The sequence below is a fragment of the Gopherus flavomarginatus genome, chromosome 3 (genome assembly GCF_025201925.1).
Source record: "Gopherus flavomarginatus isolate rGopFla2 chromosome 3, rGopFla2.mat.asm, whole genome shotgun sequence".
NCBI lineage: Eukaryota > Metazoa > Chordata > Testudines > Testudinidae > Gopherus > Gopherus flavomarginatus.
In genome coordinates, this window is record NC_066619.1 from 264,042,882 (window position 1) to 264,070,372 (window position 27,491).

Consider the following 27,491-nt stretch of genomic DNA (forward strand, 5'->3'; position numbering starts at 1 on the left):
TATTCAGACTGAGGCTCAGGAACCACCAGGGGCTCTTTGCAGCACATGATATTAAACCACTGTGTGATTTAATTATTAACCAATCTAAGTCATTAACCAAAAAGGAAGCTTTTACTATGTTATTAACCAACTGTAGTTGATAAAGTAATAATACTTGGTTCAATCCTTTTGCTGTGAGAATTTTTTCCTGTCATACTGTTAAAATATGAGAATATAGTACCATATTAAATGAAACAATGAATTCACACTACTGTGGCTCTTTTGGGTAATGTTGATCATTAATTTGGATCCTGAACCACTGAGGTCTGAGTATCACTGCTTTAGACAAAAGGTTTTAGGGGGAAACCTTCAAAAACTGTATAGACAAATGATTATATATCTATAGCTGTCCTTTCAGCTTCTCAACACCTCCATTTGGAACTGACAGAAAAGGGCTGCTCTTGAAGATGTTGTAGGAGAGTGTTATACATATAAATAGTAGACCTTGTCATAATTAAAAGTTAGAGCTGCTTCACTTCGCACTACTAAACAGGAGGTCACTAACATCAGGTGTCAGACATTTACAAGCACCCTACCCTTCCAATATTACTAGATGGGATGTGGGTCATGGCTAACCCCAGTTAGATGGGGGTGGAGTCCTGGAGAGATCTTGGTGTGGAAAAAGGGATCATGATATGTAGTAAGTTGAGAATCACTGCTCTTCGTGGATACACAAGGCTCTTTAAATGATGGTTCTTTCCCTGTAGGCCCTCTACTAGCTATGGCTTTGAGTGGCCCCCTGAAACTACAGATTTAGCAGCCCAATTCACAGGCTGTGAAGCAAAGGTGTTCATATTATCTCTCTTTCATAGAATTTTTTGAAACATTGATATGAATTTACAACTATATTGACAGTCAGATTTATTCACCATTTTGTGACTTGGGAAGTGATGCCTTACTAATGAGAGAAAACATTCATCCTACTTCAGTGTTGTCCTCAAGTATAACACAGCACACATTTCCAGATAACACACTTCATGCTACCCTGCTCTGTGCTTTCATTAAAACATAAAACCTTACCACGGCAACCCTTTCAATTAGGACCTGTTCCAAACCCCATAGAAATCAATGGAAAGATTCCTGTTGACTTCCATGGGCTTTAGATCAGGCCCTTAAAGAGCATTTTAAAAATAACATTATTCCTACTGTGAGAACATGTACTTTACAAGTCTACATTGTGTAATTGCATATGTATTGCACCATCTTAGGATCATAATGCTCATTTCTGGTGGCAAGCAAGCTCTCTCTCTTCTTTCTTCCTTTCAGCACTGGAGATCAACTGCAAAATGTGACAGTGGTTAGACCTGGTGATTGTGACAGTGGTTAGACCTGGCAATTTATTTCTGTGCCATTGTTTTGGTGCAACAAAATAAATGCATTTCTTTCTTATGTAAGAACAAGGCTTGTGATGTCTCTGTGTAATCAACCTTCTGTAAGGCATGTAGGCACAGTCTCTGTCCACCTGTCATTTCTGCCAATAACCCCCAAACTTTCCCTAAAGTACTGTGGGTCCTCCTTAAGTATGCCTTTTAAAATCTTGTTTGGCTCTCCCTTGTGACTATTAAATGAAAGAAAAAGAACGGAGTCTTCTAGCTATGGAAATATTTTCCCTATCGACTAACAGGTTGATTTGAAAGTGGTTTCAGAGAGACCTTAGGTGTCTGCTGAAAGTGCTATCACAGCCTTGGGCCTGTCACTTCTTTGGCCAACAGGGTCTACAGGTTTAATAGAAGGGTTAGTCCAGGAATAGCAGGGCTCGGGTTTTGCGGTACGTTAACACTCCTCACTGCTGGATTTCTTTGCTCTGGTGATGATCCCTGGGAGATGACCCCCGTCCCTGAATGCTGACTGCATCTGTGGGCTCTTTGAGGAGGTAGAAGGGGAAATGGTGCCAGAGAAGACATCACTCAAAACAAGCAAGGGAAACCTGCTATGGGACATGAGGGCCAAGTTGCCTACAGCCACATCCCCCCTCCCAAATAATAATAAATGAAATAACCCCCTCCCCCGCACAGTCATCATAACTACTAGGGTACTGGCGCGCCTTGCCAAACAGCAGGCACCTTGCCGGTGATGCATGAGCATTAGTAATCGCTAAAGGATTAATAACTAATTGGCAGCTGGCTGCACGGCTCCCCTCTCTGCCGCGCGCTAGCGGGAAGTTTGTCTCGCCCTCGCTGGCAGGCGGCTCTCCCAGCTGATCTGTGCCCAGCGAAGAGGGGAGGCAGAGCTGCTCCGCGCTCCCTGGGTGAGGCTGTGGCTCGCCGCTCCCCGTCTGCGCATGAGTCACCCCGGGAGGCTGGGGAGCTTTGACTATTTCAGGGGCTGAGCAGCGGAGTTGCCGAGCGGCCGAAGAGAAGCCGGAGGGACTCGCTGGGAGCTGAGCAGGTGCCTCCCCCCTGTGCCCGGGTCGGTCGGTCGGTCGGGGAATGGGAAGGGAGGAACTTCTGCGGGCGGTTTGAAGCGGGCAGGTCGGGCGCGACCTGGGGAGAAGGTGGGATCGTGTCAGGACCCTGGACAGCGCCGGCTGGCCGGTCGCCTGTGCTTTCCGGCAGCCAGAGCTTCAGATCCACCCAGAGCCTCCACCAACATGCCTGGGAATCCCTGGAAGTCCCCCCGAGAGGCACCTGCCATGTCCACTTGCCGCTCCGTCTCTGAAGTCTACCCTCTGCTCACCAAGGGGCGCATGGCTACCTGGTAAGAAATGGACTTGGCAGGAGTTCTCTTGGCTTTTATCCTGGTGCTGGTGCTCGTTATTTCTCTGCTGTCCAACCTGCTGGTGCTGCTATGCTTCATCTACAGTACCGAGCTCCGCAAGCAAGTCCCCGGGGTCTTCCTGGTCAACTTGTCCTTCTGCAACCTGCTCCTGACAGTCTTAAACATGCCCTTCACTTTGCTGGGGATCCTGAGAAACCAGCCGCCCGTCGGTGACTGCATCTGCAAAGCGGTGGGTTTCCTAGAAACTTTCCTCACCTCCAACACCATGCTGAGCATGGCAGCCCTCAGCATAGACAAGTGGATTGCCGTGGTGTTCCCCTTGAGTTACACCAGCAAGATGCGGTACAAAGACGCCCTGCTTCTGATGAGCTATTCCTGGATTCATTCCTTGACCTTCCCTTTGGTCTCCTTGTTTTTCTCTTGGGTAGATTATAGCAACGTGTATGCCTCGTGCACCTTGCACCTGGGAGAAGAGACAGAGAGGAGGAGGTTTACCGTGTTCACCATCGTGTTTCACGCCACCAGTTTCATGCTGTCCCTGGTGATACTGTGTTTCACCTACTTAAAGGTGTTCAAAGTGGCCAGGTTCCACTGTAAAAGGATAGACATTATTACAATGCAAACGCTGGTTTTGCTGGTAGATATCCATCCCAGGTAATGTGCGTGTGTGTGTTAATTCCGATATGTTCACAGTGTTTGAAATCACCCTCTCCCTTAAGGACCCAAAAGCCATATCTTGCTTTCCTTTTGGCGTCTTTATTCATGTCCTACCGACATGATGGCCCCTTCTCCTGCAGCGTTTCTTTTCTAACTTCAAAGGCTGTTTAATTAATTCATCTGTTCATTTAGTGTCAGAAGCCTGTGATGATATATGGATAGGCAGCTTTGTTTAAATGGGAAGCGAAGGTTCCCAGAAAAGCCAGGACACTGAATGGCTGAGTCCCTCATGGGTGTTTATATCGCTAACAGTATCCAGAGGGTTGGTGGGTTCGGGGCTTTTGTTCGGCATGTTTGCATATCCTTCATTTGACAAGTTCCCGCATCTGAAACCGAGTCTCTATAGTAGACTTTACTGTTGTCTCAAGAGTCTCCTCGCGTCTTGTCTTAACGCAGTGATTGTTATTTTCCCTTTTCAGCGTCAAACAGCGTTGTCTTAATGAGCAGAAAAGGAGGCGGCAGCGGGCTACTAAGAAAATCAGTATTTTTATAGGGTCTTTCGTGATCTGCTTTGCTCCTTACATTATCACCAGGTTAGTACTCCCTGCCTCTTCCGGGAGCCTTTGGGAGCAATATGCCATCAAGAATAAGCTACCCCAAGATTCCTGGGACAGCAAAAAGACATTGAGATGATAACAATAAACAAACAAACCTTAAAAGTCATTGGGGATACTGGGTTGGAGGAAGGGTGATAGATTTGGGGAAATATGAACATATAAACATAGGGATCCAAATCATGCTAAACCAGATTAATTGGTAAACTGATAAAGTAATATGAGACCGTGCAGTTTTATAAGATCTTTCTGTTTGTTTTTTTACAACAAGGTATAGATGCCTCTTTCAGAAAGAGTGGGCTTTTAGGACTGAAACCAGGAGTTCATCACATCCCATTGGGGGTTTTTAGCAGTCTGGCTTATCAGCAGCACCTCCATTACTTAGTCCAAAGATGGACTCAGGCACTGAAGTATAAAATAAACAGTAAAGCAGGGACAGTTTTTCCAATCTATATATGTGTGTGTGTGTGTGTGTGTGTGTGTGTGTGTGTGTGTGTGTGTGTGTGTGTAAAGCAGGGACAGTTTTTCCAATCTATATGTGTGTGTGTGTGTGTGTGTGTGTGTGTATGTGTGTGTAAAGCAGGGACAGTTTTTCCAATCTATATACGTGTGTGTGTGTGTGTGTGTGTGTGTGTGTGTGTGTGTGTGTGTGTGTGTGTGTGTGTGTGTGCGCTTTTTAGAGGCATATGACTAGATTCTCAACTGGTTGAAGCTCATTGACTTAAATGGAGCCACAAAGGTTTGCACCAGCTGATGATCTGGCCCATAGTTGCTGTGCCGGGAAATATTATTGAAGAAATAAACTAGGATTTAATCCTGTGCCCATGGAAGTCAGTGGCAAAACCCCCACTAACTTCAATGGTCCAGGATAGTTTTCCAGGAAGTGTCAGCTCCTAAATACTAAAAAATATCCAGTTTAAATCAGAGGTTAGTTAAAATATCAACAGACTAGATCTTCAGGTGGTGTAAATCAGCAGAGTAGAAACCAATGGAGCTACACTGATTTACATCACTGAGAATCCAGCCCGTTATTTTTAACAAGGATGAAACTGAGTCATGATTTTCAAAAGTGACTTGTGTTTTGTGGGAGCCTGAATTTTTTGGGTGACCAATTTATGACACCTTGAAGGGACCTGATTTTCAGAAAGTGTTAAAATCAGGCCCTTTGAAGACACATCAGGCTGGAGACCCAAACACCGAAAACACTACTAACTTTTGAAAATCTTGAGTTTAATATGCTGATTTTGAATAATTAGGGCCATATACTATCATCTTCACTCATCCTGTTCCTACCACACTTGGCTTCAATGGGACAGCTGGACCAAAGAAAGCTTTGAAGGACAGACCATATAAATTGTTCTCAATTTTTCCAGCCTTAGCTTATGTATGTTTTAACTTTTGAGATGACATTTTTTATTATTTCACTTTTTTATTAGTTGAAAGGTTCTTGCTTGATTGGCTAGGCAGCTGCACTTCCCCTCTTCTAGAAGAACTGTTACAAATATTAACTTGACACCAGAAAGTTAAAAGGTTAATTGATTAATGTTCAGTACCGTATGAGTCATTTTCTGTTCATTATTGTGACCATCAAGCTAAAACTCTATACCAAGCAAAGGATGGATTCTGCCATCTTCATTCAGGCTGTATTATACCCTGTTCAGCAAATTCCGGCCTCCAGACACTTTTTAATTCTGAAATATTTCCCATAAACAATTGAAACAGAAAGCCACTCCATTCCCCAGACAAGGTGTTATGTAAATGTCAGCTAATAATGCATTTTCTTAATGCACTAAGTGACACTGCATATGTCAGTAGCAAGAAAATTAAAATGCACTTATCAAGGGTGAATTCTGTCCCTGCTCCCATGGCCTCAGAGGGCAGCAGAATGGAAAGGATTTGGGGAGGGCTACATAGGCATCTCTGAGGGCTCCTTGCAGGGTTAGACCAGGGAGAAGGTTGGGGTAGGGCTGGAATATTTGTTGCCATGTAGACCTTCCGTTCTTTCCCCACTTGATGGGCGGTGTCGGGTCCACAGAGACCACACCAGCCTTTGAGTTAGAATAGTCTTCATGGATGCTCTGGGATAGAGGATTCCCCAGCACATTGCCTGGCTACGCAGGCTATGCTCTGAGATCAGGATTTGCCCCTAACTTCAGAAATGTTAATGAGATTTTGGAAATCAACAATAAATTTTGTCTGTTGGGACTAAACCCAATGGATGATGTTCATCCTTGCTATAACAGCATTGCTATCATCACTACCCTTTAGCTCACTGAGGTCAATGGGAGTTTTTCCATTTACTGTAGATTAGGATTGGGACCATAATCTATTATATAATACACAGACATACTCAAGTATATCTATATATACAGTTCTTCTGTTTGACAGTGTTCTACAAAAATATTCATTTTGTACAGATCAAGCATAAATACCATATGTGGAGGTGATATCCAATACAGGATAAACCGAGGAACCACGTACCATGTGATAAATTGCAGATCCACATGATACACTTAGTTATAATGCACTTTTTGACCTCCTTGCCTGCTTTATGTCGTTAATCCATCTCCCTGAGACTTGTTCTAACATTCCAAGCCCTGGAGAAGCTACAGATATCAGCTACTTTCTTTAAATGCAGTTGCCAGAGAAGTGTTCTCCTCTCCCCACCCTATGCACACACACACAGCTGTGGAATTTGCTGCAGTATTTCACCTCTCTGAGGCCCAGGATGCATAATATTCAGTCCTGAATGTGTGCCAGGTTTTATAGGCATATAACTTTAAAATCCAATATTCTTCAGCTCTGAAAAATGAGAGCTTTGTACTACAAGAAAAAGGAAATTCCAAGCTTCCTAAAGAGACCAAGACTTCATTCCTAGCTCTGGAAATGCCTGGGAGATCACACTTCAAAATCATTACATTTTAATGTATAGAAAAGATAGTTTAGGTCAATCTCAAAGGTATTTATGGTGTCTTCTGAGCTCTGTGCAGCCTGCCCCATGGTAATTAAGGCTTTGTGGGTGAATAGATATGAAAAATTATACAAATAATTTTGTAAAGAAACTTCTCCACTTTATTAAAAGAGTTTTTCAGTAGCAGATGTGACATAGGCAGAATACATGATGTTATAGTATGGTGTTCTGTATGCTGCTGATTGTCACTCATTTGAGATGACCTGCTTAACTCAGTTACAATTTCACCACTCATGATTAAGGCTACATTTTAGTCACAGGTATTTTAAGTAAAAGTCAGGGGCAGGTCATGGCCCTAAACAAAAATTCATGGCCTGTGACCTGTCCATGAATTGTACTATATACCCCTGACTAAAACTTGGGAGGCCCAGAGGTACTGCGGGTGCTCTAGGGGATGGCTTGGGGACACTTCGGGGGCACTGTGGGAGTGGACTGGGACCCCCGCTGCTGCTGAGGGGGAGGTGAGGGCCGGCAGCACGGCCAATGGTAGCTGCAGGGGGAAGTGCTGCAGGTGGAGGCAGTGCACAGAGCCATCAGGCCACACTTCCACCTAGGAGCCAAGGGAGGGACATGTTGCTGCTTCCGGGGAGCCACTCATACCTGAGCCCTCACCCCCTCCCGCACCCAAAGCCCAACCCTCTGCCTCAGCCCTGAGCCCCCTCACACTTCAAAACTCCTGCTGATGCTGTGTGTGTGTGGGGGGTGCTGTGGCCTGAGACTGCCTGAGCAGCAGTCAGTGCAGCTGGCCCAGTGGCAGGCCGAGTTGTTCAGGTGGCACCTGGGTCAGTCGCACCAGCCACTGCAGAAGTCACAGAGATTCCAGAAAATCACAGAATACATGACTTCCATGACCTCCATGACAGACTCACTGACTTACTCATGATTAACACACCCATCTCAAAGTCATGCTGACAAAGTCTTTATGCCCAAGATTCTAAACCTGTGGTTCAGTGACTACTGGTGATTCACAGAGCACATGGTGGTGCTGTAAAGACAGGTAGCTGGTCACATAGCAATGACATCTCTTCCTTGTTTCCATCTGCTAAATAATATTAACAGACAGTTAAAAATGCATAAATACTTTCCTAATTCCACTTTTCCAAGTAAGCAACTGCAGTCGTTTTCACATGAATATCTTGTGATTGCAAAAGAGAGGGGAAGTAGTCTGAATGATCGAGAATGAGAGCAAATGTCCATGAGACAATGTGTATTATCTTGAGGTGCTTTATATCACACCAGTGCATCATGTATTCTCTTTTCATACACCTCTACCCTGAGATAACACTGTCCTCAGGAGCCAAAAAATCTTCCCGCGTTATAGGTGAAACTGCGTTATATCGAACTTGCTTTGATCCACCAGAGTGAGCAGCCCTGCCCTCCTTCCCCCCGGAGCACTGCTTTACCGCGTTATATCAGAATTCGTGTTATATCGGGTCGCGTTATATCAGGGAAGAGGTGTACATAACATTTCACGATATCATTACATAAGGATATATAGCTCCATATTCTATAGTACATCTTACACGTCTTTCTACAGCTTGCCTAGGGAGAGGGAAGCAGTCAGAAAGGCAAAACCTTGTCAGACAGCACTAAGATCTTGAATATATTGCCAATTGCTAGGACAGCTCACCAAGTAGAATTAGGCAGAAGGTTTTGCAATAAGTTGCTACACTTCTTTGAATACAAGACATGGGAGTATGTGACCTCAGTGTTTAAATATATAGTTAATACACTTTTTCCTCCTCATGGCTGTCTTTACTCAGGAAAATCTCCCATAAATTTACCTGTGTAATGACTGCAGGATCATCCCCTCGGGTGCTGCATAGTATAAAAATTAATTCTTAAGATGATATTATGCCTGAAAATGTGAGTTGAATGGTTTGCTAGTGTGGATGTAACCTTCAGCTTTTCCTCTTTGTTAATGTTTAACAGGTTGATAGAACTTCTTCCTTTTGTTACCATAAACTACTACTGGGGGATTGTAAGCAAGTGCCTCACCTACAGTAAGGCTGCATCAGATCCATTTGTTTATTCTCTTTTACGTCAACAGTACAAGAAAGTCATGATCAACATTGTCAACAGGATACTTAAAAGGGACCTGTATCCTTCATCTGGCTACAACAGCTCTCTAGACACTGAAAATGATTATTGCTTACACAGAACATGCTAACATCCTGACAGTCATTAGTCTTCAAGCTAGGGCTGACTTTTGCCACCAGAATGATATCACCTGATTTATCACGTGGACTGGACACTGGTGAAGCATACCTTCTGAATATGAAAGCTGGATTCCTGCAATGCATTTCATTGTGGGCTTTCAAAACAGGCTCTTCCATTGTCTGTATTTGGTACAGAATGTAGCTGCAGAGAGACTGTCCAGGATGGGCAGAGGTGATTCTGCCTAGCCACTGCTTTGCCTTCTGCACTGACTGCTTCTTGGCAAGTGGAGTAAGTTCAAGGTTTGAGTTTAACTTTTAAAGCCTATAACATTCCAGATGGAATTTTACTGAGGATCTAGCATCCTACTCTCTTCAAGCAAAGATTATGGGACCATTGGAGCCTAGGGCATGAACAGATAGTTGGAGCACCATTTGTACAATATATTTGCATCTGCAATCCTGGATTTGTCTTAGTTTTAGAACATTTTAAAAGAGTATTTTAACTGATGGCTTGTTGTATTGATGCCTAGAATGGGTATTATGGATGAGCACTTTGAAAATGAGATTATTATTATTTATTATAAGGCAACATGATTGTAACATAGACTTTAAAAGTGGTATGTGTATTCAGTATGCCAGTATTTTATCAAGCATAACCAAAGTTATCTTGTTACTATGTATCTGATTTACTAATATTTAGCACTTTTGTGATACCACATAATTACAATAATCGCAGTGACAGCAACAAAGACATAATCAGAATTTAGTTAACTAGCATCCTCCCTGATTGAACTAACCTCCTTATCTCTAGCCTGCTTCTTGTTTGCATATATATACCTGCCCCTGGAAATTTCCACTACATGCATCTGACGAAGTGGGTATTCACCCACGAAAGCTCATGCTCCAAAACATCTGTTAGTCTATAAGGTGCCACAAGACTCTTTGCTGCTTTTACAGATCCAGACTAACACGGCTATCCCTTTGATATTTAACTAGCATTGTAATTTATGTCACTGAGACAGGTCCACACAACACACCTTTTATTAGGAGGAAATCAGGTCAATTAGTTTGTAGAAGTGACACTATATTTAAGATATTTTTTGTTCAAGAGCTATCTGATAACATATACCAGGATAAAATAGAGTAATTATTTTTAAAGAAAATATAATGGGAAAAAATCTTTCATACATCAGGTAAATTTGGTGAAAAGCAGCAATATGGTATGAGCTTTTGCCTTTAATTTACCTATTTAATTACTTTATTAATTATTACTTATTATTAATTATTATTATTCATCTAAAAAGTCTTTGGAAAATACTGGAACAAATTATGAACAGTAGTCCATCAACTATATGCTATAATGGATATGAATGAGCAGTGTTCTGTGGAGCTCAATAAACTAATGCTTTGTAACCAAACAAAATCAATTTTAAAATGTATTTTTAAGAAGAAGAATACCTATAAGACAAAGTATAGAGTGTTTTTTTTAGGCTATAGTAGCATTAAAATTAGGGACAGAATATTGGCCTTGATCCTGCAATAAACTGAGAATTCTGATCTTGATTCAGCAAAGCACTTAAGCATGTGATTTACTTTAAGCCCTTAGGTAAGTCATATTGAAGTCAATGAGACTATGCACATGATTAAAGTTAAGCATATGTTTAACCACTTTGCAGGACCAGGGTCAAGCATTCAGCAGTTTAAGGACTGAGCCCATTATCTGCAATCTGAGAGGATTAGAGGGCCCTATTAAAATCTCAGCGAAGTCAGTGAAAAGGCTCATCCTGCATAGCAAATACAGTTTCATCATGTTATCCTCTGCTTTCAAAAGCTGAGGTCTTTCTAATGCAAGTAAATTAGGCCTCCATGTTCTGCACCTATAGCTGGCTAGTGTTAAAGCTGAATGTGCTCTATCATGATTTTGCCTACTAAGTAAAATCATTGTACTCTCTCCGATTTTGTGTAAATACAATATTTCAGAAAAAATCTTTTATAGCAACTGCATCAGCAGTGTAACAATGAGACATCTCTCCTGGAGGAATGCTAATTTGTTTTAGAGTCAAGCATTTTTGTGCCAAAAAGTTTTGATGTGCTCTAACATCTGTCACTACGACATTGATCTGTGAACTTCAGTGCATTTGATGATAGCTGCAATGTTTAGCTGAGCTATAGTTTTTTAAAGACAATGCTGCTCCCTTTGAGTATTACATTTCATACTTAGCTGAATGTATTGCAAAATGTGACCTCCAAAACAATATGGAAATGAATAAATATATTATTTGTGTTTACATTTTCTAGTGTTAAATAAATATGAAAGGGGAAACATAAGATATTATGACAATATCTGAAATCAGGACATCACTCTTTTAAAAATCAAGAGCCAGAACTGGGTGAAGCCTGGTGCATCTCTTTTGAAGTCAAATGAACCATGCTGATTCATACCAGCTGAGGATAGAGTGTCAGGCATATATTTTGTAATAGAAGCTCAATACGGTAAGAGGCTTAGTGCCCTCAGTTCCCGTGATCTTCAGTTCCAGAAGTTACTAAGCACCTTTCAGGATGAAGCCCTAGGAGCAGATAATTCTGATGTATAAATTAGCACTTGATGTACCTTTGTGAATAATCATCATCACAGAATGGTTACTGAATATGGAATTATCCCACCCTAGTCTGACTAACACAAGAGATTTTTAACTTCACTTTGACAGACATATGCAATATTCTTCTGTTTCAAGCTGTCTATATGAAAACTACAGTGGAATCAGAATTCTTTCAGCATCATTTTAACCCACGTGTTACAGTGCATTTAGAAAGTGATCTTAAGTTCAGTGAGTGGGGGTTAAACTTAAGGTTGCTTGGAAAAAATAGCAGCTTTGAATCTTAATGTGTTAAAATTATCTTTAGAAATGCAGTTCATCATTTTGTGAGCTACTTAATACTCAACTAGACAAAGCCCTTGAAAAGATACTGTAGAGAAAAAAGCCTGTACTAGCAGGGAGCTGGGGATTAGATGACACAATGAGCATGTTTTTTTTCCCAAAAAAGTTACATATGCAGTTGCGCATACAGAAATTCCTGTACAGTTATGTGTACAAATTCATGGACACTCAGCATGATTCAGGTATTTGTATCTGCAAGTGTCCTGGTGTGTTTGTAATTAATGTGTATAGCCAGTGTGTGTATCTTATCATGGTAACTGCACGAGCAGGTTAGGTGCACAGTTGTGCATCTGATTTTTTGAAAAGCAGGTCTAAGTAAATCTCTCCATTCTGTGGGTCAGATTCTGTTCTGTACATTGACAAAGCACAGCAGGCTGAGGCAAGGATTTAAACCACCTTTGTGGCTTCCCAATGTTGGCAAAATGGCAACGGACATAATTTATGCAGCCGAGGGGATGCTCTAAGTTACAGCAGCCTCTCCCCACTACCTACGGCAGCGACACAATCCAGAATAGCAGTAGTGGAGAGCATTACGATTTGTCCCACTCCCATCTTTCCCAGTCCTCCTCCCACCATTGGTATTCCCCTTTTCCCCAGACATGCAGAGAGGTCAGCATGATAGCAGATTCAGAGTAAGGGCTGAATAATTTCTGGTGACTTTTATGAGTATGCAATAAACTTCAGTGGTTCTTAACCAGAAACGTGTTCATTCATTGTAAATAAAGTAGTTAGGATTTTTGGTGTGTATAAATGTGAACAAAAACACATTTGAACAGAAAGAACCATCAATCATTTTAGTCCACTCCTGCCTTCTCCTTTTTAAGCAGGTGTAAAATGTTAGAAATGTTATTGATTACTGAAGAAGTCCTCATCCTAGATTTCAGTCCATTAGCACTAATGGCCCCTGTTAGGTTGCTAGGAGTCCTATTGTGTATGTTAAAGACCCTCTGGGCAAAAATGTCATTTCTGCTATCCAGCCTAAACTTTTCTTTCTGCATCCTGTGTCCATTCCCCTTGTTGCCTGTTTTTTTGGGGTTAACATGGGCTACACTCTGAATCTTGCGCTTTTCACATCTTGTGAACAGATTCTTATTCGAGCCTTTGTGGCATCATGTCAGGTGTTTGAAAACCTTAATTAGCTATGCAACTAAGCTTCCTTTCTCTTTCTAGGATAAATGTGTTCGATTCATGAAATCTTTACTAAGAAGACATTCTCCCCATACCCTAAATTAGCTTTGCTTCACTTATCTAGACACATTTTTCTAACATTCAAATGTCTTTTTTTTAAGTATTAAGCTCAAGCTTTAATACTCGCACAATATTCCAAATGAGGCCTGATGAGGCCCTTATACAACAGTTTCATTAGCACCTTCACTTCACTTTTTAATTCCCCTCTTTATACACCCAAACACCCTGTTTTCTTTCTTGCAGCAGGCACATGCTGCAGCTCATTTTCAGACTGTTTTGTTCAAACACAGTAAATAACTGTCCTGTGACTTACACTGAGAATGCAGCAGCACGCTCGCGGATTGGCCAGGTATTTCATCAATAATACTGATTTTTTTTATACCATTGACTTCACACATTAGACTTGTACTTAACCAGAAGAAAATGTTAATTGGCGCTACATGACCTTTGTGCAATGGAACTAGCCTACAACCCACCTTGCATTTGCACAGCTCAGATTGGAATTCAGCTTTGAATCTGTTCTGCAGGCTAAACAAACACTGCCTCTTTATTCAGACTGTTCCAAGCAAGTGAGGGGAAAAACAACTGATCAGAGAGATCACAAGGGCGAGATGGGCCCTAAATTTGGCCAAGGGATTGCTGAAGCACTGAAGGTATCCAGTGTGTTAACGCTGCTGTACAACTGGCAAAGGGAAAACTTAAAGGGGACCAGTAAAGCCATTTTTTTTCTTGGCAATAACAGACATTCCAATCTATTTTCAATACGTTTGGTTTGGGAAATAAGTCTTGACTGCTATATCTGATTATTCAAAGCACCAGGCTCTGATATAAAGCACTGAGCTGACCTCAGTCCAACGACACATGGAACATGCTGGTCCTCTGCCTTCAGAGCTGTGTAACAGGCTTGATGCAGGAGTCAGGGCTTGTCTACTTGATGCTTGCAAAACATGTTAGAGTGGTGTGATTTGTAAAGCATGCTAATGTGTGAACTGCCCATGTAGACCAGGCTGGTACACTTTGAAAGGTACCTAGTTTGCATTAACATGTTCCTGTAAATGCTGGTAAATAGGATCTTGAATTGTGTTTATTGTTTGATTGTGATTTTTGTGATCTGCAAGGGAAAGTACAATCTATGATTTTGGATTGTACTGCATTTCATTTTAAAATATAAAAACCATTACAGGAATACGTTTGATGCTCTGAAGAGGACATTGGATTAGGCATTATGATACCTGGGCCTTATTTCTGGCTCCGTCACTGACACTGTATTTCCTTGACTTATCTGCACTGTGCCTCAGTTTCCTCACCTGTAAAATTGGCACAATATTGTTTAGTCACCTTTATGAAGCATCTTGAGAGCCAGAGATGAAGAGCACTTGAGTACATAGTATTATTAAATATAGCCAGAAAGCTTCTTCTTGCAACTTTTACACCCTGTGGAGCATCTGCCTAGCTGCATTGACAAAGATCCTTCCCCACACCTTGTTCACAAATAACTAAAAAGTAAGGGTCAAAATCTTGACCTGGCTTAAAAACTGGTAAAGCAATAGGAACCTGAGTTGGAGGGACTCATTCTATGTCATTCAAGTCAATAGGAGCTTTGTCACTGACTTAAAGGGGAGCAGGAGCAGTTCCAAAGTGACTGGGGCCCAGATCCACAAAGGACATGGCACCTAACTCTCACTTTAGGTGCCTAATTCCAAAACTTAAATGCCACTGAGATTGTCAATGCCTGATCAGCTACTGCCTAACTATGGAAGTACTAAAGCCCTTTGCACCTAAGTTTCTGACATTAAAGTCCTTGAGATGCCTACATTTCTGCCTCTGGGCACACACACTATTGCCTCAGTCCTGACACTGGTGCTTATCTCACACCTAAGCCCCAGAAGGATCCTCAGACTGGGTGGAATAGGCATTGCCTATCCTATCTATCCTGCAGGGGCCAATCTGGTAAGTGTACTCAGAGTACTCCTAACTCCACACAAAATGACATGGGCAAAGGAGGAGAAGTCTCTTGTAACCTTTAGTCCAGTGGTTTGGGAACTCACCTAGGATACAGGAGACCTGTGGTCAACTCTCCCTTCTGCCTGATGCAGAGCAGGGATTTGTACTTGGGGTCCCCTATTCTCAGCTGAGTGCCCTGTGGAGGGGGTGTTGGAAATTACATTGGAGTGGAGGGACAACCTTTTGACATGCAGATATTTTGACTCCCCCCAGGAGGGAACAACTTGACCCTGACGGCTGGGCTGACACCACCCCTTGAGAGGTAGCATATGAGTCCGACACTGAGAGAGGGAGTTATTCAGCCAGGAGACTCTGCTCTCCGCAAAGGGACACTGGAGGGATCACTACTCCCTTGTGACACAGCAGCAATATATAACAGCAGGGCTGCTGTAGTCTGGGACATCACCTCAAGGCTCAGCCTCAGAGCAGCTCTGCAGCTATTCCCCAGGAGGCAATGAGGTGTCCTCCCCTCTCAGGATGTGAACAGTGCTCCAGAGGTATGCTGGGAAGCAGTGCTTTGGCTCCCCCGGTAGGACCTGACTGAAATCATCAGAATTCTGAAGGGCACAATTAAGCATTTAGATGAGTAAGTCTTCCCCTTTCTTCCCCTTTCCCTATGGAAAGAACAACAATGGATAACCCATGGAAACTAATGGCTGAGAAATTTAGAATAAGCAATGCGTATGGTCATCCTGTAGAAATTGTTGGCATGGTAGGTCATGGAGTTAAACAGTATGGCTAAATATTAAAAAAGGATGGATCATGCTAAGATTATTAATGACAGTTGTAGCTGTGCCCATTGTGGGCCTTTGCCTCAATCTTTAATTAGGAAAAGCTACTATCAAACTGAGTTGTATAGGGGGATTATTTGGAATATCTCATCTTTTTCCAAACACCATCTGTGAGGGCCAGATCCTCAAATGGTACAAACCGGTGTAGCTCCATTGATATAAATGACTTACATCTGCTGAGGATCAGACCCTAAATACTGGCCACTGCCAGAATCAGGAGGATTGACTTGACTGACCAGTGGGAGATGTACACATGTAACTAAGATGAAACTTTAGCCAAAGGTCAGTGCTGATACTGTAGATCCTATTTTCCTATGAAAAATAACCTGCTATTCAGTTTCATTTTCTTTTCAGTCATTTTAATCCCCACTTGGGCCAGCCTTAACAATTCTTTACTTCCATGGTTTTGTACATACATCCAATACTTGTAAATGGTTCTTACATCTGCCCTTTATCATCATTTGGCCAAGGAAAACATATATACTGAAGTTCATATACTACTTACTGATGAGTGATTCCTTCAAGCCCTTTCATAATTTTTGTTGCTCCTCTACAAATTCCTTTCAATTTGTTGACATTTCTGGTACTGAAATAAGGGAGTGATTCACAGTGGTGCTAATAAGTCTGAACTTTGTTTTCTAGGCTGAACCACGTAACAGGAGCCATTGAGTCCACTGGATACTATTACAACCAATATATTTTTTCTCTTTTCAGGTGCAGGACCTAATGAGCTTCCTGCTAATGCTCAGACCAGAATCACTGCATCTGGAGGTCATTGTACACATGATTTCTTTGGAGGGAAGAGATGCTATATATAGGTTTGGCCCAATGCCTATTGAAGCCAATCAAAAAGCTCTCATTGATTAGGATAGGGAAGCCTACCTTTGTGATAGATGGCCCCCTACACTAATCATCAGAGAAGTATTCATATCCAGTCCCAAAGGACTGGTCATTTACCCCAGATCAATTGCACATAAGATCTCACACCAAAGACAATGCTTGTAGCCAGTCCTATAATAAACTATCTAAAGATTTATTAACTAGGAGAAAGAAATGAGAGTTATTTACAAGGTTAAATACAAGGTTTATATGTTTACAAGTAAACCTTTACTGAGGTTAAGTACTGAGGAACTTTTACATGCTTAGTAATCTTTTCCCCTCAGAGTTCAAGAAGCATAAAAGATAGTTTCTTTTTGTTATGGCCCTTTATTTCTACCCCATTATGCTTCAAATTGCAAGTTCAGCTTTTGGGAGGAATTCAGTTGCATATGCCCTCTTCACAGAGGTGGAGCGGAGGGAGAAACAATCAACAAAGTCGTTTTGTCCTCTGATATTCCATAATGCTTTGTCTGATGTTGATTGGCCTTCTTTTGTTAGACAGGATATAACACCTCCTGTGGCAAACTATCATTTCACACTTGTTAATGCTTCTTTCCTGATTGGTGCTTTGCAATTATAGAGCAAACACTTAAATATTACCTTATAAGAGGGTTTCTCAAACAGAGGTTGCCGCTTCTGTAGGGAAAGCCGCTGGCGGGCTGGGCTGGTGTGTTTACCTACCGCATCCGCAGGTCTGGCCGATCTCGGCTCCCACTGGCTGCGGATCACTGCTCCGGGCCAATGGGAGCTGCTGGAAGTGGTGCGAGGTGAGGGACGTACTGGCTGCCACTTCCAGCAGCTCCCATTGGCCCGGAGTAGTGAACCGTGGCCAGTGGAAACCGCGATCGGCCGGACCTGAGGACGGAGCAGGTCAACACACTAGCCCAGCCCACCAGGGGCTTCCCCTACAGAAGCGGTGACCCTGTTTGAGAAACCTTGCCTTATAACATGGAATACAGATATTATAAGTGAGATTAATGCATGCAGCAACTTACAAGCATTCCATAAAGTCTAAGCACTATGCTCTTTTTTAAATAATTCTAATACCTATTTTGACAGTACTAACACACAGGTGAGCCCGACTGGTTCCAGCTAAGTATTGATCAGTGTTCAGCTGAGAACTAAGGGCCTTGGCATAAGCTGGCACCGGGTTTGCCAATGTCACAGCTCTATCCCAAGCTAGCCCTGGAGAATATTCTTACATCTTTTGACTGTAAAGCTTTCTGATCTGAGAAAGAGAGAGTAATTGAACTCAACTTCAAAATAGGACTGTTAAGTTCTTTCCTGGTACAGCTTATATTAATTTTTAATATTCCATCTGTGATCAGGAGAAGAGAAAGACCTTTGTTTCTCAGCACAAATCTTTTCAACATACTTATTTCCCCTTGTTTAGTTCTGTGGTACTCAGATGTATTCAAATTTTCAGTCACATTGTAAGGGAGATAGAGATTCGTCACTCATGGATCTCATCTCTCCTAACAACCCAGACTGGGTGCCCACAACTTCCCTTAACAATGTTCATGCAAGCCCTTAGGCATCTAAAAAGCAATGTAGTAACATTAAGGGGAGGACTCAGAAGTTCTGGGTTGAATTTCCAGCTCTGCCACTAGGGTGACCAGAGGTCCCAATTTCATAGGGACAGTCCCGATTTTTGGATCTTTTTTATATAGTCTCCTATTACTCCCCACCTCATTCCATTTTTTCACATTTGCTGTCTGGTCACCTTATCTACCACAGACTTTTTCTGTGACCTTGTTCAAATCACTCTCTCTCCTGCTGGACCTCAGTTCCCCATCAGTAAATAACATTGATTCCTTTCCCCCATCCTTCATCTGTTTTTTTTTTCAATTAAATTGTAGGTTGCCCAGGGCAGGGACTGTTTCATGCTATGGATACAATGCCTGGCAGAATAGGGCCCTGCCCTGAGCTGCAGCCTCTAAGTATTGCTATAATGCATATAACACGTGTTGCTCAGCTGCCTGAAACCCAGACCAGTAAGGGGTTGTATCACTGCCTACCATGCAGCTATGGATGTCTTAAATGCTGTGCTACTGTCTCTCACAGCCTGGACACCAACAGACAGTGAACACACCTGAAGCTCACACCCTGGCTTCCACCACCCAGTAACTTTTTGCAGCATGACTCCAACGTCCTCCCAAACCCAGATTTTTCCAAAACTGTCCATGGTGTAGTGTCCAGCCTTTTCCTGCAACACTCACAGAAGTTACTAAGTTTGCTGCTCCTGGAAAGAGACAGCAAACTGCATCTCATTAATTTAAGTGAGGTTTGACTAACATCTCTTCTTTCAATCACAGAACTGTGTTGATTTATGTTAAAAGTAAAGCAAATGTATTAATCAAAAAAGAAATAGATTTAAGTGATACCACACATGAGGAATTAAGATAGAAAGGTTACATATAGTAACAATAGTAAAAATACATTTCTAAGACTAAAGCTTAATTTCAGCCTGACAAGATTTCTCATCTAAACTCAGTTCCCAGAGACTTCAGCTCCCTTGGTTGGAGGCACCAATGTTCTGTGATTTCCAGGGCTCTGGCCTCTTTACTCCATCAAGTGATGGATGCAAAAACATCTTTTTCTCTCTCCTTATATCCTCCCAAAGTCCACTGACTCTGCTCCAAGAGGCAGGAATAACTACTGGGGCAGTTCAGTCTCCACCCTCCATACAGATTGTTAAGTAGTCATCCTTCCTAATTGCTTTCCTGATCGCTTTGTTTACCTGGCATGTAAATGTGCTTTCTTTTGTCTTTGGTCAAACCTTGCCTAATTTACATGGGAGACACATTCAAGAAAATGGAACCACATTCCTTGGTCTGCAACAGGCATGGCTTAGGCACTGTTTGCCAAATATATTTTAAGAACTTGTCTATCAATTCCTCTGTGCGGTTACTGTACAGACATCATGCAAGAATATGAATGATCAGTGAGTTATTAGTTTTCCAATGCCACCTATCAGGGTTCCTTCTCCACTCTGAACTCTGGGGTACAGATGTGGTGACCTGCATGAAAGACCCCCCTAAGCTTATTTTTATGAACTTAGGTTAAAAACTTACCCAAGGCACAAATTCTTTTCGAGCCATAATATCGCTGCCACCACCAAGTGATTTAAACAAACATTTAGGGAGAGCCACTTGGAGCTCTACCTTCCCCCAAATATCCCCTCCAAGCCCCTACACCCCCATTCCTCGGGAGGCTTGATAATAATATCCTCACCAATTGGTACAGGTGAAACCCTTGGATCTTAAGAACAATGAAAAATCAATCAGGTTTTTAAAAGAAGAATTTTAATAAAAGAAAAGATAAAAGAATCACCTCTGTAAAATCAGGATGGTAAGTACTTTACAGAGTAACAAAAGACTCAGGAACACAGAGGATTTCCCCTCTAGGCAAAACCTTAAAGTTACAAAAACAGGGATAAACCTCCCTCTTAGCACAGGAAAAATTCACAAGCTAAAACAAAAGGTAATCTAATGCATTTCTTTTCTGCTATTACTTACTATTTCTGCAAGACTAGATGCTTAGTTCAGATATACTAAAGAAGATGTAATTTCCCTGCCTGGTTTTTTGGTTGGCTCCGAGGGACACAGAGCAACACCTTCCCCCAATGATTTAAAAGTATCTTCTCCCCTTATTGGTCCTTTTGGTCAGGTATCACCCAGGTTATCTGAGCTTCTTAACTCTTTACAGGTAAAAGAGGAATTAACCCTTTACAGGGTTGTCATAAACCTAGTCCCAGATTTGGACCTTAGCGTCCAAAATATGGGGGTTAGCATTAAAACCTCCAAACTTAGTTACCAGCTTGGACCTGGTAATGCTGCCACCACCCAAAAAATTAGAGTGTTTTGGGGCACTCTGGTCCCCCTGAAAAACCTTCCCTGGGGACCCCAAGACCCAAATCCCTTGAGTCTCACAACAAAGGGAAATAAACCTTTTCCCTTCCCCCCTCCAGGTGTTCCTGGAGAGATACACAGAAGCAAACTCCGTGAATCTAAACAGAGGGAGTCCACCCTCTCTATTTCCAGTCCTGGAAACGCAAGCACTTCCCTCTTCACCCAGAGGGAATGCAAAGTCAGGCTAGTAAATCTAACACACCCAGATTTCCCCCTGACTTCTTCCTCCCACCAATTCCCTGGTGAGCACAGACTCAATTCCCTGGAGTCCCCCACTAAAGAAAAACTCCAACAGGTCTTAAAAAGAAAGCTTTATATAAAAAGAAAGAAAAATACATACAAATGGTCTCTCTGTATTAAGGTGACAAATACAGGGTCAATTGCTTAAAAGAATATTGAATAAACAGCCTTATTCAAAAAGAATACAATTCAAAGCACTCCAGCAACTATAGACATGTAAATACAAAAGAAAAAAAACAATAACTCTTATTGTTTTTATGATCTCTGTACTTACAACTTGGAAACAGAAGATTAGAAAGCAGGAAATAGAAATCCCCTCATAGCCGAGAGAGAGTCAGGCAGAAGACCAAGAACAAAGGACTCACACACAAAAAACCCTCCACCCAGATTTGAAAAAGTCTTGTTTCCTGATTGGTCCTCTGGTCAGGTGTTTCAGGTACTTCTTTCCAGGTGTAAGAGACATTAACCCTTAGCTATCTGTTTATGACAAGGGTAAAGAGGGACTTTATGCTACCCTTAGCTGTATGTTTATGACCCATCTTTTTGGTATATATTATGACACCAATGTGCCAACTGGTGTTGGGCTGCTTTTAAGGTCACACTGATGTCCTCCCATTTTGTATCTCTGCTGCTTATTTCATCTCTCTGGGCATAAGACTTTGTATGTATTAATACTTAATGTTTCTTCACTGTCACTTAAAGCCCATCCTGCATCACTTTGCAGCATGGTTCTATCCTCATGTGTTTGTTCCTCTTCCAGTTCTGGTGTCATCCATAAATTTGATTGCAGCTGAATTTTCATCATAGACAATTTTTATCTGACAAAGAAAAAGACCTTTTAAGAGACTTCATTTCTTATGCATCAGCCCAAAAAAGCAGACAAGTACAAGGGAACTGTGGCTGGCACCCACGGGGCTCTACAGTAGACTGACGTATGCACAATTGAATCTTTCTAAGATGATAAGACAGTTTTCTGTTTTAATAGCATGTTTCAGCACTACAGAGGAATCAGCTCTGTGGACCACCAGGAAGTGAGTCTGAGGACCTTATTTTGAGGGTCATTTATTTTATTAATCTGTGACCAGCTGGGCAGAGAATGCAAAATAAAATATAATTATCATGGTAGGTGTTTTTATCGAATTCAGATAAGATGGAGTACTTTTAAAGGTTTATTTTATTTTATTTTATTTTATTTTATTTTGGCAAATTCATTTTTTGTTATTACATTTACCCAGAAACAGCCATTTTTTTCCTGATCCTAGCATTAAATGTGCCTATTAATTATTATTATTAATTATTATTATTATTATTATTTTATTTTGGTTTCCTTTCTCATATATGAGAAAATTCAGGGGAAGAGAAATAGGGAAAAAATTGTAAAAGAATTAAATGGTTAAAGTCATATTTTAAACTTACTGCAGAAAATCTAATTTTTAAATTGCTCTGAGGATTTCTGACAGAACAGTTATCCTTTTGCCATTAGTGAACTGATTCAAATATGGGCTCAGATAGATAATGATAAAAATAATTACTAGTTGACAGAGATTCAGAGTCATAATTGAGATGCGTAGATGATTTTAGCCCATGATCCATTAGAGGTAAAAACCCTAAGGTACAATTTAGGGAAAGCAAATTCTTCCACTCCTCTTTTTCTAATACCCTCCTATTTTAATCCATAAATTAAATTTCAGTTTCTTCCTCTGCTACAGATACTTGTATGCAGTAACTTCTAAGAATGAGACAGTGGCATGGTTCACAAAGGAGGATAAACAGAATGTTGAGATAAATGTTGCTTAAAGCCACATTTGCAGAAAAATTCCAACTTTGCTAAATATTGTGAAAATTATCATAAAAGGCAGAGATGTGTGGGGTGGAGGGGAACTGACCAAAACACCCACTGCCTCTCTCTTGGCAAGTGCAGGATTTTTCTCTAGTCATTTGGCTGGTCTAAATTTTAACATTTCCTGCATTTTTTTGGTGCCATAGAATAAACAGGTCCAGATTCTGGTGTCCTTAATCATGTTAAATAATAAATAGAAATGGTAATTAAATGAGCAAGTCGTTTATGGGTTGTTAGCTACTTTTAACACAATTTAGCAACTGGAAGCAGAGAGGAGAGTCAGAGCCATGCGACTAGCCAGTCCTGCTCAGACCACTTGTAGTCCATAAACCACGATCGAGGAAATACTAATCTAGACTGCTTGGCTTTGGCAGATTCTCCTCCCCTAATGTTAATAAGTGTGATTTTTGAGCACAAGTGGCCTATACAGGTTTTGCAGACAGTCATAGAGGGGAAAATATTCTAGGCCTAATTCTTATAGAATCATAGAAATGGAGGGCTGGAAGAGACCTTAAGAGGTCATTGAATCCAGCCTCATATGCTGAGGCAGAATCAAGAAAATCTAGACCATCCCTGACAGGTGTTTCTTCAACCTGTTCTTAAAAATTTCCAGTCATGGGGATTCCACAGCTTCCCTTGGAAGCCTATTCTAGTGCTTAACTACTCTTCTAGTTAGAAAGTGTTTCCGATATCTAACCTAAATCTCCCTTGCTGAGATTAAGCCCATTACTTCTTGTTCTGCCCTCACTGGACATGGAGAACAATTGATCACAGTTGTCTTTATAACCGTCCTTAACATATTTGAAGATTGATATCAAGTCACTCTTTAGTCTTCTTTCCTCAAGACTAAATCTGCCCAATCTTTTTAACCTTTCCTCATAGGTCAGGTTTTCTAAACCTTTTATCATTTTTCTTGCTCTCCTCTGGACTCTCTCCAGTTGCTCCACATCTTTCATAAAGTGTGATACCCAGAATGGGACACAGTACTCCAGCTGAATATTTATATAACATCTTTCTGGCCATTTAAAGGGGCCTTAAAGTGGGAATAAATTAGAATTGAGGCCCCCTTGCACAGCTAGAGGAGTGTAAATAAGCCCCCCTTGCACAGCCAGAGGAGTGTGTTCGGGTAAATAAGAATCAAGCCCTTTCTGTGGCTGCAGTGTTGTGAAGCATGGAGCAGCAAAGAAATCCTAATGTGATTTTCAGGTGGCCTTTAATGATGGTCACAGCCCATTGGCTCTGGTCAGAGGGAAAGGAATGGATTTGGCATAGGTGACATAGATCAGTAATAAGCATTAGTAACACTGTCTCCTGGCATGTTTACAATAACCTGCAAGTGGCTCTGCTCAAGTCAGCCCTTGCTGCGAGTTATTCTGCTGCATCCAACCAGAGCCAATCTTTTATTTAAGATTCTCTTGGCTACTGCTGGGAAATGCATTGGTAATGCAATTAACCTGAAGCCAGAGCCAGATATCAATGAATTCCCCTGCATGGAAGGTTTAGCAGTAGCCAGAGGGGCGAATGGACACCATTGCTTTTAGTGCAAACACTTCTAGGTCTCAAACGTGCAAACACTTGTGTGCATGTGCAATCCTTGTTCCAGGTGTAGTTGGCAGCAACATGGCTGGGTTCAGTTGCCGGGGTTCCTCTTAACTATACAAAACAGAACTGGCTTGAGCTACCAGCTAATAATTGGGGAACAATTAACACCACCTCTGGGTGCGTCCACAAGGCAATACTTCCCCTCTCTCAAGCACTGAGTCTGTGTATAACAAAAGAACTTTCATTAGGAGGGAAAGGGAACTTGGCATTAATTTGGGAAAACACCACAACCACTTGCAAAAGCATGTCACTGTAAGCAAACTCAACCCCAGCGGGTACTGGGCATTGTCCTTTGCCTCAGTCCAACGAATAAATGGCCCTTTAAGACATCACTCCCCTCTTTCTTGCAGCACTCCACTCACAGTTGGCAGTCCTTGGTTAGTGAAGACCCAGAGGTCAGGAGGAGAGCTCCTGGGGGTTCACCTCTGTCTCCTGGAGCAGGGGTTGAGCAGGGGAATCAAGCCATGCCTCTGCTGCCTCTCTCTGCTGCCACTACTGGCTGCTGTCCCTCTGCAGCTGCTGGCTATTGCTGCCATTGCTTCCCTGACACTGCTTGCCACGGTCTCTCTGCTGCTACTAGCCACTGCTGCTTGGTCCTCCCACAATAGCACTTTCTGAGGTTCTAACATTTAACCCTGCTCTCAGTGATTTCAGCAATTAGTGGGGAACTTCATGGCTAGTACAGTCTCTATGATGTCTTTCACTGTCCTCACACAAGGCCTCGATGTTACCTCTGGGAATCAGTAGCCTGAAACATGGACTTTCAATTGAGTCCAATCAGCTCTATCATTGAATTCTGGAAAGGAGTCTTTGGGCAAAGTCTATGCTACCAGATAAGAACACCTGTCTCCCCCACCAACTCTCTCCTTCACTGGGATTTGGCATCCTTACCCCCTGGTTAGCAAGTGAGGTTCAGTTTAGGGTCACCCCCTAAATCAGGGCTTGCTTCTTTGTCCATATCAGCTATATTTTGCTTTTCCTGCAATCGAAGATCTGCCACTTTTTATTCATGTTCAAACCATAGCTTGTTTTTCACTAATAGCATTCTCACTGCTTCTGCTTCAGCAGCTGCATCTGGGGCAGGTGAGGGCAGAGCCCCAGCTCCCTGGTCATTGTCCATAAGCAAATCTCTCATTCTCTGATCTGAGCTTTCCCCTTTAAGGGTTATTTTTCGTTCTTTACATAATTATTTAAACTTTGAGTCACAATCCGAATATGATTGTGATTCACGCATTGTCAGTCCTCTTCAACCATCAAAACTTTCACTATCAAATTGCAAGTGTTTGAATAGCATGGGGTTCTGATCCAAAGCTTAATTGACCAGGTTCTATGAATCCTGCCAAATACACCAAATGTCACCATGCTTCAGTCGGTCACAGCTGAGGATACCAGATTTGGGACAAACTGCTGAGAAATAGGGCAGATCACCCCAAACTGGTGATTATTCTATCATTAGGTATACCAAGCCAGAAACAAAAGTAAACTTCTGTCTCACTGCACTGGTTCACAAGAAGTCCAGACTGCAGTCTCCTTAGGCATCCCAGCCCTTGTTTCACCACCCAGACCCTAGACTTTATGATGAGTGGCTACTTAAAACCAATTTCATCAAACAAAGGATTTTTCAGATCTCAAAAGATCAGCCACATACGTAGGTCAACATATAACTCAGATCTTAGCCAAGAATCACTCTTTTGCCAATCCTTTAATATCTAATATCTAAAGGTTTACTTGTAAGAGAAAAGAATAAGGAGAGCATTGAAATGTTCAAAGAAATCAGGTACATATAATCATTGCAATGTTCTTGGATCAAGTTTGTAGCAGTGATGTTACAGACTCCTGGCTTGTAAAGTCTCTGATAACTTCCAAAAGATTGAAAGGTCCTCAGTCCTTTGGTTGTGATATTCCTGTTAGTGTACGTCCACAGTCCAGAGATCAGAGCAGAAAAGAGGTAACTTTTCCATTGATATCTTACATGACATACTTTGTACAAGATTTGTTGCAGTTGTAAAACAGTGGCAAGATTAATGATATAACTGGTCATTTTTCAATCATACAGTGTCACATCTGGATAACAAAGAATGGCTTATTAGATTAGGATAAATACTGGATGATTGGAGGAGTAAGTGACTAGGCTGGTAATGATTCCGGGTCACCCATCTCAGATGATGAGGATAACAATTTGTATTTCTGTAGCACATAGGAGCCCTAGATATGAAGCAGGACCCAACCAGAATGGTAGGGGAATGAAAAAACCCAATCCTATAGAAAAAGCAGCAAAGAATCCTGTGGCACCTTATAGACTAACAGACGTTTTGGAGCATGAGCTCATGCTCCAAAACATCTGTTAGTCTATAAGGTGCCACAGGACTCTTTGCTGCTTTTACAGATCCAGACTAACATGGCTACCCCTTTGATACTTAATCCTATAGAAAGATATTGGGATTGGGATATAAAGATTAGGATTGTTTACCTTAGAAAGGAAACAAATAAGAGGCATTCTGATAAAAGTACATAAAATAATGAATGGCCTAGAGAAGGGACATTGGGAGCTTGTGCTCTCCCAGTCTCCCAAAAAAAGAATAAGGTGAAAGGTCGAAAATTAAAAATTGATATAACGAAATACTTCTACACAATGCATAGACTGTGGAACTCATTGCCACAGGTGGTTGTTGAGGGCAAGAATTTAGCAAGATTCGCAGAAGGATTGGTCATTTGTACAGTAACAAGAATAATCCAAGTTATAATGGTTAATGCTAAGAAAAATTTGGAAGGAATATTAAATCTCATGCATTAGGGCTTAAGACAGTCTCTCGGTATTCTGGGTTAAGATGAGACCTCCATGGGAGCAGTTTATCCCATTTCTGCCTATTTCTTGCATCTTCCTCTGAAGCATCCAGTACTAGCCACTGTTTGAGAAAGGCTATGGACTAGATGAGCCT

General features: G+C 41.7%; 1 protein-coding gene across 1 annotated transcript; it reads left to right on the forward strand.

Moving 5' to 3' along the window:
* Positions 1–2,305: 2,305 nt before the first annotated feature.
* GPR78 (G protein-coupled receptor 78) lies at positions 2,306–11,402 on the forward strand. The gene is made up of 3 exons (XM_050947921.1): positions 2,306–3,411; positions 3,894–4,007; positions 8,932–11,402. The coding sequence occupies exons 1-3, from the start codon at positions 2,744–2,746 to the stop codon at positions 9,167–9,169; spliced, it is 1,020 nt and encodes a 339-aa protein (XP_050803878.1). The 5' UTR covers positions 2,306–2,743; the 3' UTR covers positions 9,170–11,402.
* The last annotated feature ends 16,089 nt before the right edge of the window (positions 11,403–27,491 follow it).